Consider the following 12,309-nt stretch of genomic DNA (forward strand, 5'->3'; position numbering starts at 1 on the left):
TTTTGTGCACCTCCTCTCTCCCAAATGATGACCTTTGTGATTTTTTTTTTGTGTGTGAATATTTGGCACCCTGTGGTGTCAAGTGCAGAAACTTGGCGGCGTGTCAGCTCCGTTCCCTGACGGCCGTGAAGGCCTCTGCACTTCGTTCTGCTGACTGATTGAAGCTGCAGATCTGAGGCCGTTTCGTGGTGTCACTGATGATGCAGCGAGGACAGATGGAGGGAGCCGGCGCCCGGTGAAGGCAGTCATTATGTGGCATTTTTAGCTGAGCTGTGAAATACTGTAGATTCTGCTCACATCTCTGAAGGTGGATTAGAACTCGAGGGCTTGATTGTAGAAGTGTTTTGAGAAGAGAAGGCAGTGGAGGTAATTGGAACACTGCTAATTTAATCAGGCTGTTGAGGAACAACAGTGCGACGTGCTCAGAGCGGCAGCAAACATTCAGGGTTGTTTAATTTTTCTCGAACAACTACACCGACACCATATTAGTGCAAGATCAAAACAGGACTGTGGACCTAATGTCGGCTAATATTAACACTTTTCTTGAGGCTTTTTGCTGCCACGCGGTCAGAAGCGTCGTCCTGGCCAATGAACATGTGCCTGCCTGACCCTTCGTAGAATGGATGTAAAATGTACTGTGTATGAGGCCGTTTATCCCAAACCTACAACACTATTGGTCCATTTTACTTGACCTTTACGGGAGACGTCCAATGTTGGACCAGTCTTCACAGGTTTTTGAAGTGACAGCACCTGTTTGTACCCTGTCCTTCAGCCCAGTCTCATCCCATATCGTTAAATAATCACACAGCTATTGCAGTTTTCAAGCACAAAGTGTCCTTTTTCGTAACAGGAGGTGCACATTTTAAACTAATGCATGTCAATTGGGATTGTGTAGCATGATTGTGTCACTCTGACAGCCTGATCCAGCCTGATCCTGGTTCAGGGTCAGTCATCACTGCAGACATTCAAACTGGGTAAACGTCTGCTGTGGGTTAGAACCAAAACGTGTGACGGTCGGCGAGTGTTCATGTAATGAAATGGGTTTTTGTCCTATATTGGCCTAGATATGTATTAATAGGGTAGATTGGGTGATGTGATAGTGGGGCTGCTGTCTTCTTGCATCCCATCCTGCATCATGCAGCACACACAGCAGACCTGACTCACAACAGACACACACAGTATCAGCAAGCCGTCACCTGTATGGAGTGCCAGCTACTTTATGTGTTTTTATGACGGTTGTCTGAAAACAGTTGCTTTCACCCAAACAGGAAGTTCTTCTGGTTTGAATGATTGAGCCAATAGAGGCTCAGACAGTCACGTCACATGACTCTGCTCTGTATTGGCTTCAATCCGTCCATGTGCCTGACGCTGCACTGTAAGCACCAGGAATCTGTTTATCGAAGCAAACTAAAATGTGAAAAGTGTTTTTGTATTTAATGTGCTGCTGTAGAAATGCGTTGGAGTCTAAGGCTGATGTCATCGCCGTTCGGTTGTTAAACAAGGCAGCAGCCAAGAGGGCGAAAGGTTCAAAAGAAACATGGCGTACTGCTGCTTTATTGATGAGACCCAGTGAAACCATAAACTTTGCTCTTAGCCTGGAATAGTTGCTGTTGTTGTTTTTGTTGTGACCAAATAGAGGAAGTTTGTGTCTCTTATCAAATATTAATAGATGCTACTCGGCTCTAAATTAGGAGGAGCTATATTTGTGGTCCTTTAACTCTGTGCGTTTGAAGCAGAGCACGTTCACTGGGATACATTCTTCTCTGTGAGCAGTTATATTTAGCTCCTATGTGTTTGTGCTGCAAAGTGGGTCATTTCGCTCCGTCTTTTTCTCTTCACTGACTCGTTTTGTCTCTCTCTTATTCCCACTTTCTTGACTCCCCCCCCCTTCTTCTCTCACCTCATCTTCCCTCGCTCTACCTCCATCCTCCCCCTCTCTCCGTCTCTCTCTCTCTGCACCTGTGAGTGATGTTCAAAGACGAGCACATCTGCGTCTGCCTGACACAGAAGCCGACCAGTCGCAGCGGAGGGAGCCGGCGGGGATGGAGAGGGCAGTGTGTGAAGTTTGAGCACAGTTAACTTTTGATAGGATGTCAGGGTGAATTAAGAGCCCCATAGAGAGCGGAGTCAGTTGGCTAACTCATTACATGGCTTCACTTTGATATTAGTCATGCATTCAGTCCTCATTGTCTCAACAGCAGACATATGAAGGAAAACACTGATTTAATGATGAGGAAAAGGAAGTGATGCCAACAAGCTTCTTTTATATGAACTGTTGCTGCATGTTTAAAGTCAATTGCATGCTGCCCGCACTGTTTTAATGACATACAGTTAAATAAGTGGGGTCCCTGTGCATTATTTCCCCAATCAGTTCAGACTGGTGCAGACTATATATATGCATTAAAGCTAAAAGGAACTTAGGCAGCATTCTCTCCAGTGTCATGCATGGTTAGTTATGTGTCGTTACATAGAATACCCGGCTGTGCTCATGCAACAGACTTGATTTTCAAGTCATGCTACTCTTGCAGACAGGAGAGATTTTGTTTGATAAAACACATCTTGATGACTTGTTTGAGGATTTTACATGCGATTCAATCCATGTTTTATGTCACTCCATCACTTCTGCACCAGCATGTGACCTCCCCCCCTCTTTATAGCATCCAGAAATACATGAATATTAAGGAACACAACAGCTCAATTCCAGTTCACAGTTTGAACTGCTAATGAGGCAAACAGTCAGATCCACTGATCACCCTGATCTGTGGTTGTTACCTAAGATCACCTGAGCCTCAGATTGCAGAGCCGGCTCATGAATTTTAATGTTGCCCTAAACGGCAGGTCTGTTAATGCCTCGTGGATCAGTTAGGGTAAGAGACGGATAACCTACTTTTTTCGTGTGCACAGCTTGAAGTGGAATTGTATTCCTTTGAAATCTGCAGCGCCCGTTCTGTGAGACACTCGGACAGCTGGTTGGATTTAAAAAAAACACCCAAAAATAAAAAACAACAGTTGTGTTTAAAGCTAAAGTTTATATAGCTGTGTGCCCTCCTGTGGCTGTGAGATTAAGTCATCTAAAAATCTGCCAGTATTAGTTTACCTTGTAACAAAAATGTTTTTGTTTTAGTACCGTGGATGCATAAATCATCTCAGAATTGCTTCATGTCACTGTGTCCCTGTGATCAGGAGAATATAATCCAGATTATGCCTGTGACCTCTGGTGTTCGTGTCAGTTTCCAACAACAATGTACTGAATGCTGTGGAAACCATTCAAATCCTGTACATAATCCTAATCTAACAGTGAAATGAAGCTAATGAGGTGATGTGGAAAGCCGGGCTGCTCTGTGGAAGCCTTTGTTGGTCTTTGTGCGCTTTGTGTTATTGATTCACATACTTTCTGCAGCCATTTTATGCAACATCACAAAACACTAATTCTTTCCTAACACCTCAAGAAAGAACTATTTTTTTCAGAGCTCACAGAGAGCTAGCAGCCAACAGCAGCTGAGGAATAAACCATCGCTTCTACATGCACGTCTCCTCTGTCTCTTACATCTAATCTGACCGAGCAGCCTGCTCTGCCTACAGGCTGCTGTCCAAAACATCCCTCACTGCAGGCCACGCTCGTCCCTCCCTGTCTCCTTCTACTCCTCGCAGATATTCTAATTAGAAGTTGAGTGAGCGTGTAACAAGGATCTGACTGTGTCTTCTGTCCCTCACTGATGGAGACGCTCTATCCAGGCTCCTCAGGGTAGACTGCTGAGCTCTCCTCGCACATTCACACACTCTCTTCACACTTTTTTTTTCCAGTTTTGAAGATGGACTCTGTGTAGATCTCAGAGGTTTGCTCACTTTTTCCTGAGAAGGCTGCGATGCATGCAGTGTTGGTCATTTTGTGTGTGTATCTTTGTGTATTTGTACCTACAGGTGTGTGTGTGTGTGTAACTCACTGTGTATGCAGATTTGAGCCTGTGCAGGCGTTAATGTGTGTGGGAGTGAACTGGAGAGGGGTAACAGATGGAGGAAACTGATCATCTCTGTGAGAAATATGTGCCAATCCACACATTCAGTCCCAAACTGCTCAGTTAATTTCAGTGCTGGAGTTTATTTTTTTTCCAGCCATGTGACAGGGACTGATGTCTGATCCAGCTCCAAGCCAGTGTTAACATATAAAAAGAGGAACAGCTGCATGGCTGACTAAAATGTCATTTTTGCTGAGATCCTGTCAGTTTTGGTGCCAGACCACCTCTTCAAATTCCCAAGAGCATCTGTTGGCACCATTAATATGGAAGAAATGCACCCACGTCCTTCCTGTCCTGCATACATGCCCATTAGCCACCTTTTTTGAAAAATGTTTTTTATTTTTTAGTCAAACATCCAAAAGAACAAAGTCATCCTTATTGCAGCACAGAGTTTGTTCAGTCATTGGCTTTCCCCGGGCCTCTCTCTCTCTCTCTCTCTCTCTGGGCTTTGTTTCTGGGTCATAACAGTTGATTCTATTCACAAACAGTTCATCCTGCTCCACTCTGGGAGTCAGCCAAAGAGAAAGAGATCACTATAAGCCTGAGCGCCCACACAGAGCAAACTTCACATTTGATTATGGACCCACTACTGGTTTCACTTTGAACCAGCTCGGGCTGTGAATCCCCTCCACTCTGTGGCACAGAGGAACAGTTTGGTTTCTTGTCCATTTTTTTAAACTGTGGGCTCTCCATGTGTGCAGTGTTACTGTATGTATGCATATACAAGAACATTCACAGACATTGTTGAGCGATTACATGCAGGAACCAATGTTTCCCCCCAGGTTTACAGCTCTGGGGGGTCTGTAATGATATCTGTCATATCATTGCCACCTCAGTGGGGCTTCCAGCAGACATCCTTTCAGCTCTGGCTGTAGCCTGTCCAGGACCTGTCATTCACAGGCGTCCCTACGCCACTGCACGCCATTTTGGATGTTGTGTTGATACTAGGCTAGTGTTTTCTACAATTGTGTCTGTCCAGTATGTCTGTTGGTGCTGCCCCCTGAAAATCCAGCTCGAACCAGACCTTTATATAGGATCGAAACAGACTTAGGATGGAGAAACGGCTTTGTTTGGAGTGTTTGCTCGCTGACAGGCTTTGACAGTTTTAACCTGCATCCAGCCTAAGCAAACAGGATATGATCAATACTGTCAATTAGAATCTCAAAGCATCGGGAAGCAAAAACTTCTTAATCTTTCCTAGTCTGCAGACATCTGCATATTCATTTTCTGTCTGTAAACAGAACATTTCCAATTCCAAAAAGCCTCCCTGTCAGATTAAAGGTTAGAAAATACTGCATCGATTATTTTCTGGATGAGAGCTGGTGAACCTGACAGGCGGTCGAAAGGCGCCCTCGGTAACATCGACTGTCTGATCTGAATTTATTTTTGTTTTTTCACCGCATCTAATCCACAGCCTGTGTCATCATGAGGGTAATGGCTCATTTTTTATTTTGAAACATACAGTAATCAGGAGAGACAGATTTGATAATTTATTATGTAGATTAATCCAGTTCTTTGTTAATCTTCCTCATAATAGAACTGCAGTGGCTTTTTTTTTCCTCCATTCAGTTTCTCCCCTCAGTCCCCCTCACCCACTGTTTCACTGAATCTCATTGATAGAAAAAGAACGGAGTGGGAGGCAGACATCCTCCCACATCTTTCTTCCCTCGCGATGCTTTACGGCGCATGTCAGTGAGGAGGGAGGAAAGAATGTAATGGTGCTATTTATAGTAACTGTTGCTGTTTAAAAAAAATCATTCTATCTCCTAGCCCCCATCCTTCTTCCCCTGAAATGATGAAGAGCGATGCATCTGTCCTTCCTCTCTCGTCTCCTGTTGCCTAACCCCCTCTCATCATCTTGTCATCCATTTATCCCTTTAGTCTGCTTGTAGCATTGTTCAGATATATAATTCATTTTTCCTCCAGAGTGGTCGCAGACCAGTCGTGAATTGAGTCGGGTTCAGGGAGGGGAGAGTGAGTGGAGAGGAGGAATAAAGAGGCAGTGAGCGGGAGCAATGCTTCGTGCCACGCATCTCAAGTCGGCTTCGTTGGGTCACTCATGTATATTCTCCCTGTAGCTTAAAGTGGCTGACCCGTGTCTGTTGTTTTTTTTTTTTAGGAACCAAAGCAGCAGATCTGCTTAGTAACAGTCAGCCTTTTTCCACTGCAGGAACTTGGCTTGGCAGTGTAGGAATTCACCAGACTCTTTATGTGATGTCATCGTTTTTGACCTCAACATCAGTTCTGTACTGTACATCCTAGTGTTAACACACACACACGAGAGAAACATCACTTCTAGTCTAGTCTAGTGTTTTGGAGCTGCAGGAACTAATGGACCGTTTAATGTCATTAGTTCCTGCAGCATAAAAGCCCACACTGTTATACTGCAGGAACTTCCTAACAGGAAGCTGAGTGCTGTTCCTGTACAACTGTCCCATTCCACGGCTTTCTGTGAGTGGTACCCACCTAAACTAACTGAAAGGCTGAAAACCAAACTGACCTCCTCTACAGGGACGGCTCCATAGGTTCCTGCTGTGCAAAAAAGGCTTTTTGATAATTTTACATATGGGTAAATCTTTTCTACCATTTGATTGCATATTTTGAGTTAATGAATCAATGAGTTGTTCTAAAGACCTTTCATGTAAACTCACATAAAGATCAGCACTGCATGGATTGAGTTTGCTTCCAGCAGATGCTCTCTAAATCATGTTGTGTTTCCAGGTGTGCAGCAGGTTGGAGGTAGGATGAGGACAGGGCCACCTAGAGCGGATCTCACTCCTGCTCCTGTTATGTGGAGCGACAGCTCAGATGCTGTTTCAGTCCAGTCAATCAGAGCACAGTGGCTCTGTGACACTGTGGTCTGAAATAAGTCTCTAATTGGCTGTTTTCCTGGGCTCGCCGCTCTGCCAGAAAGCAGGCTGACATCTTTGTTTGGCCCACATGTAGCGCTGTCGTCTTTGTAATCCCGGCCAATCTGTGGCAATGCCAGTTTGTAATGACAGATATTAGAGACTCTCAGATCATTTCAGGCATTCACAGCCTGTGTTTTTAGTGTCATCCATGCGTGTGTTGATGTGCTTCCTTCTCCTCTTTATTCCGTCCCTCTCTCAGACCATTAGGCATGAATGTGCACCTTCTAAGAAACATCGCTTTGACCTTTAATCTGCAGCTGCAGCAGAAAAGCAGAAGAGGCTTCCAGGTGTGATGAAAATGGTTTTTGGCTTCCATTCCACCGTAAATGTGCCACCAGAGCTTTTAGAACAAGTGGGCAGGTTTACTGAAGACAAATGGCCTCTTTCATGTCTCAGACGCCTAACAGCTCACTGCTGGCTGTCGCTCTGCTGCCCGCGTCGCTGCCTGATGAGACTAAAATAGTGCTGGAGCCTGACACTCCCTATGAAAAACAAAACTAAAAATAATCCCTCAGTGAAGGAAGTGACAAAGTGGTACAATCCAAAGCAAACCGAGCATTCTGCTCAGGTGTGGCCTTCATCTCGTGGAAGCCAGAGCCGTGGCACAATCACTCAAACATAGATTGATTCCGTGGATTTGCCTTCAGTCAGGTCAGGAGTTTGAGTGCTTCGTTTGTTGCAAGGCTGTGTAGTCTGCAGGATTTCATTCTAACGCAGCGCCGCAGGAACTAAGGATGAAACGTGCTGCTGTCATTCTGTCAGTGCACAGTCAAGAACTCCATCAATGTGAAGCGGCGTGTTGTGATTCAATAAAGCTGCAAAATTTTGACAAGTTAAACCCAAACTCAGAGATATATGCAATTAGTTCAGGCTGGCGGTGCGGCTCAGAGGACGTGAGCTGAGCCCGCGTCATCTGATGGCTCACCTGATCCACTTTATCCACTGGTTGGACAAATCTCTCACACTGCTGCTTACACTGCTTTAAGGCTGTCTCTTGCTTTCTCTGATTCTTAATGTCTGTCTGTCTATGCCTCCTTCTTTTTGTACCTGGGGCCTTTTTGCTGTTGCTCCTCCTGCCCCAGGCTCTCCATGTATATTCAGTTTATCTGTTGAGAGCAGAAGCCTCTAGGGAACCTGCTCTAATCCAAGCCTGACTTAATGATGTTAAGATCAGGGCTCTGTGGAGCCCAGATAGTCTGTTGCAGTGCTTTTCCTTCTGGTTCTGTTTGGAGACAGAGCTTCAGTGGCTGACCTGTTATTCATCACTCTCTGCTGCCATCTAGTGGACTTTTTGCAGACTAGCATTCAGTGTGAAGATTCTCCTACTCAGAAATGTTATCAGCAGATGTAAAATAAATTGAGTAATTTCAGGATCTTTCTTCTTGTCACAGCTGTTCACTGCAACCTGAGCCAAAATGGCATCGACCACCAGATGTGTCCGGAGGATGTGACATCACAGCTGGAGGAAGAGGAGGAGTCTGTGGAGGCCGGGGCTTTGCTGCTGGACGATGACAGCCCGAGCCGTCAGGACGTCAGCCCCCCAATGTACCAGCGCCGCTCCCCGCCACATCGCTCCGTCTCCGAGTCTGAGCTGACCCGGGTAAGAGTCGGCAGCAGAACCACGGCACACTATCAAAAGCTGATCAGCTGCTAATCACAGCATGTAGAGTTCCAACAGTAGTTCTGATAAAATAATTATTAATAAAACTGGTTTTTAGATCGTGTTAGTCTTGCCATGGTGCCTTTCATGATGCAACCACTTGGTGTCGCCAGAGTTTGTAACTTCCAAACCTTGCACTTGCCATATGAACACATTAGCATTTTAGCCCTCTAGCATTAGCATTTAGCCTCCTCAGCGCAACATGCATGGCTGTAAACTCACTGTGTGTTGTTTTAGAACTGTTTTATTAATGAATTGATTTTATTTGTGGTTTGAGCAGGCCACACAAAAAACAACTGATCCACCCTGTTTACATCTGCATCATAAAAGGTAGAAAAAATACATTAAAAGACCCTGTTCATGAGCAATGCAGAATAATTCCTACTTCATTTCCAGAAATAAACCGTGATTGGGACGGTGGGAGGAGGTGTGTGTGTGTGATCGTTCACACAAACACACACACTCACTCAAACACAAACTCTAATATTCTCTTTTCTCTGTGAAAAAATATATGTGGTAATCAGCTGTCAATCAAAACAAGTGGAAGCACTTTGAGTCAGGAACCGGCCCTCTGTGTAAACCCTGGATGAGCCTTTGAAATACCAGAGAGCCAGACCTGGCTTCAATCAGCACACAGAAACACAGAAACACACACACACGGAAACACAGAGGGGCAGGAGATGCAGTTACACACTTATCTGTGATGTTTTGTAGCTTTGAATCACTGCATTACTCCTTTTCAAGTCTGAACTAGAAGCCTGAAGGAAGTTCTGTATTAGTGGAAATAATTCAGTCTGAATTTAATAACCAAAGACTTAAGTTAAAATTAAAAAAAGAAAAGACTTTAATTCTCTGAAGCAATGCAGCCGAGGGGCACCAAACTTATTAATACTTACAGGATCTGAGCTGTATTAAGTTGTGGTATTTGACATATTAAACTCACAGTGAGACGCAGCCAGAGTATCAATACTGTTATTTATGGGTGAAACAGATTGTGTGAAGATATAAGTCTTTTTACTAAACTGAACATGTGGTGCAGTTTTTGCACCTTTAGCTTCACAGTCATAGACAGAACATAATAATCTAGCTAATGCCAAAAGAAGCATTCAGGTTCTAATGCCCAGCTCTGTATAAAGAAAAAAAAAGTTGCTGACCACCACAAAGATACTTTTGTTACAGGAAAAGGACATTAAAGCTTATTTAAGTGGTTTAATGTAGAGCATAAAAGGCTGTTTTAATGCCTCCTTATTAGTAGTGAATAAATGTGAGGACATAATAAATCCAGACCTTTGTGAGCAGGTCGTTTCAGTTCATCCCATCAGCGGTGTTAATTTTTTAATATTGGATTAAAGCTGAATCATGCACCCGGCTGGATTTGTAATGGAGTCCAGGCTTAGCTGCAGATTAAACACGAAGCATAAAACCAACCGTTCGGACTCAGTGGATGACTCTGACATCCATAACAAATCATCCCATCTCAGCCGTGATCAATATCCAGCCCCAAGGTGAATATTTCTTGTTTGGCGTTAACACACCCTGACATGCTTTATGGAGCCGGCTGATTCCCAAGGTCAGGGACTGTGAAGGGGTCTTGTGTACTTTCTTTGATGTGCCCGGTTTAAAGTTGGCGTTGCCTGTAAATCCAATTTCAAACACAGGCTCCTTATGAAGGCTTATTCATTTATCCAGCAAGGCGTGTTATTCCATCAGCCGTCCGCAGCTCTGTGGACTGCTCTGCTAGCCTGTCCGCACACACACACACACACACACACACACACATCCTGAGTTCCATCCCCGTTCCTGTATGTAACAGATTAATTAATAGAGGGAATTTTTCATCTCCTGCCAGCTCAGGCTGAGAGAAGTAGAGCGAGGCAGAGAGAAAGGAAGGCGAGAGAGAGCATGCCAGAGCTGTTAATTAGCTGTGCAGTGGAGATGGGTGGGTGGGGGGGCAGGCGACACAGAGCTCCGTGTCTCAAACAGCCATTCACTCGGTCAACATGACATTAACGGCAGCTGCCCCCTGCTCCTCTTGGTGCTTTTTGTGTCTACGTTCTATCAGTTTGGCCGCAATGCACAGTTTAAACACTAGAGGGCAGTGTGTAACTGTTAATCTAGTGCAGAGTCCTTCTGTAATTGATAGAATGAATGAGGAGAGGGGGGGGAAGTTACCAGAATCAGAAAAAAACTATGTAATAACTTCATATCTGACATGTTACAAATGGAAAGAAGTCACACTTAGTGCAGAAAATGCTGTGGTAACACAATTTATCAGCAACAATCACTCAGATACAGGCAAAATGCAGTATAATATCATAATTAATCAATCAATAATAAAAATGGGGAAATAGAAGGCAGCTAGCTGACTTCAGGTGGCTAATCTAGCACATAATCCTGAAGGGTGCCGCTCCCTCTTCTCCTTGTGTTGGGCCGAGGACAGGATGCTACATTATAGTGGTGAAAGGTGATAAGGTTGTTGTGTGTGGCTACCTGGTTAGCATGCTTTATTCAGCTTATGTCCAAGCAGCATGAGATCAATGTCAGTCATTATTGGGGATTTTGAAAGTCAGTGGATTTCCTTTTGTTGCTTGTTTCAGTGTTTCAGGATTTAACGTGTTTTATCCAACAAACAATCCTGATCCTAATGAAGGCTGCTTGACAGCTGCAGTGCTTCCGAACAAAAGCTGCTATTGAATATTTGTTCTGCCCTTGTACGCATTTTGTCCAATAAATGAACTCTGTTCACTTCTGTTTTTTTTTTGTTTTTTTTGTGTGTCCGGGGAAATATTCAGAGCCGAGCTTCAATTGGAGTTATTTCAGTGGAAGTAAACAAAAACTCTGAAAAACTCTGAAATCTATTTCACATTATGAGCTCCTTGTGGCCGGTTTAACACTAAATCCAGCATGTTATTGACAGAAATGATGCTTATGCGGGCCTAACTGCTGCTGTAGTTAACATTTTGAATGGCTGTTTGACCCTGCAATCAGCCTAACAAACCACAACACCAGGGCCTTGTAGTTCCTCTCAGAAACAATAATTGCTGCCCGCCACCGCCACCACCCCCCCACCCCTCTCAGCCTGTCTCTGGATCGCTTCTCTCTGCTCCTTTTCTGTATTCCAACACTGTCCTCGCAAACAGGGAGGTCATGTGATTGCCTCTTGATTAATTTAGCCCAGTACATTCATATTGGATCTTTAAATGCTTATCAGTGTTAGCGCCATTACACGCTTCATTATGTATGTAATAGTTTTCCACTGAATGTGTGGATGTTTATTGCAGGCTCCAGTTCACCCCCCCCCCCTTTCAATTCCTTGTTTTTTTAATTTTTGAGGTTGTCCTTGCTCTGTTGCTACGGTAACGTGAAGAATACTGGGAGCTGTACTTGGCTTTCAGATATCAATTAAAGCCAAGGACAGCGCGCAGCCATGAACGCGTGTTGGCACAGATGCACTCGCAGTGTGTTTTTTGGTGCACATGTGTTGATGATACATGTGTGTGTGTGTGCACTTGTTCCCAGACGTATTTCCACTTAGACATAAAGCAGGCTTCTCTCCTCTCACCCCTGTGCTGTCACTCAAATCTCTAATTGGCCCGGAGTCTCTTGAACGCAGCTCTTTGAGCATGATTGTACTCCTGTTTTCTTCTCTCTGCTGCTGTTTCCTCCCCGCCCTTTGGCTCTGCTGGCTGTCTGGCAGGCAGAAAGGCACCAGCTCACCTAT

General features: G+C 44.4%; 1 protein-coding gene across 2 annotated transcripts in view; it reads left to right on the forward strand.

The window, feature by feature from the left end:
* samd12 (sterile alpha motif domain containing 12) overlaps positions 1–12,309 on the forward strand; it is an 80,428-nt gene that overhangs the window by 4,104 nt on the left and 64,015 nt on the right. For both annotated transcript variants that reach the window (XM_028400484.1, XM_028400483.1), the window contains exon 2: positions 8,320–8,528. In XM_028400484.1, coding sequence (XP_028256285.1) covers positions 8,320–8,528 — 209 coding nt within the window. The remainder of the gene's footprint in view (positions 1–8,319; positions 8,529–12,309) is intronic.

Source organism: Parambassis ranga, chromosome 2 (genome assembly GCF_900634625.1).
Source record: "Parambassis ranga chromosome 2, fParRan2.1, whole genome shotgun sequence".
Classification (NCBI taxonomy): Eukaryota; Metazoa; Chordata; class Actinopteri; family Ambassidae; genus Parambassis; species Parambassis ranga.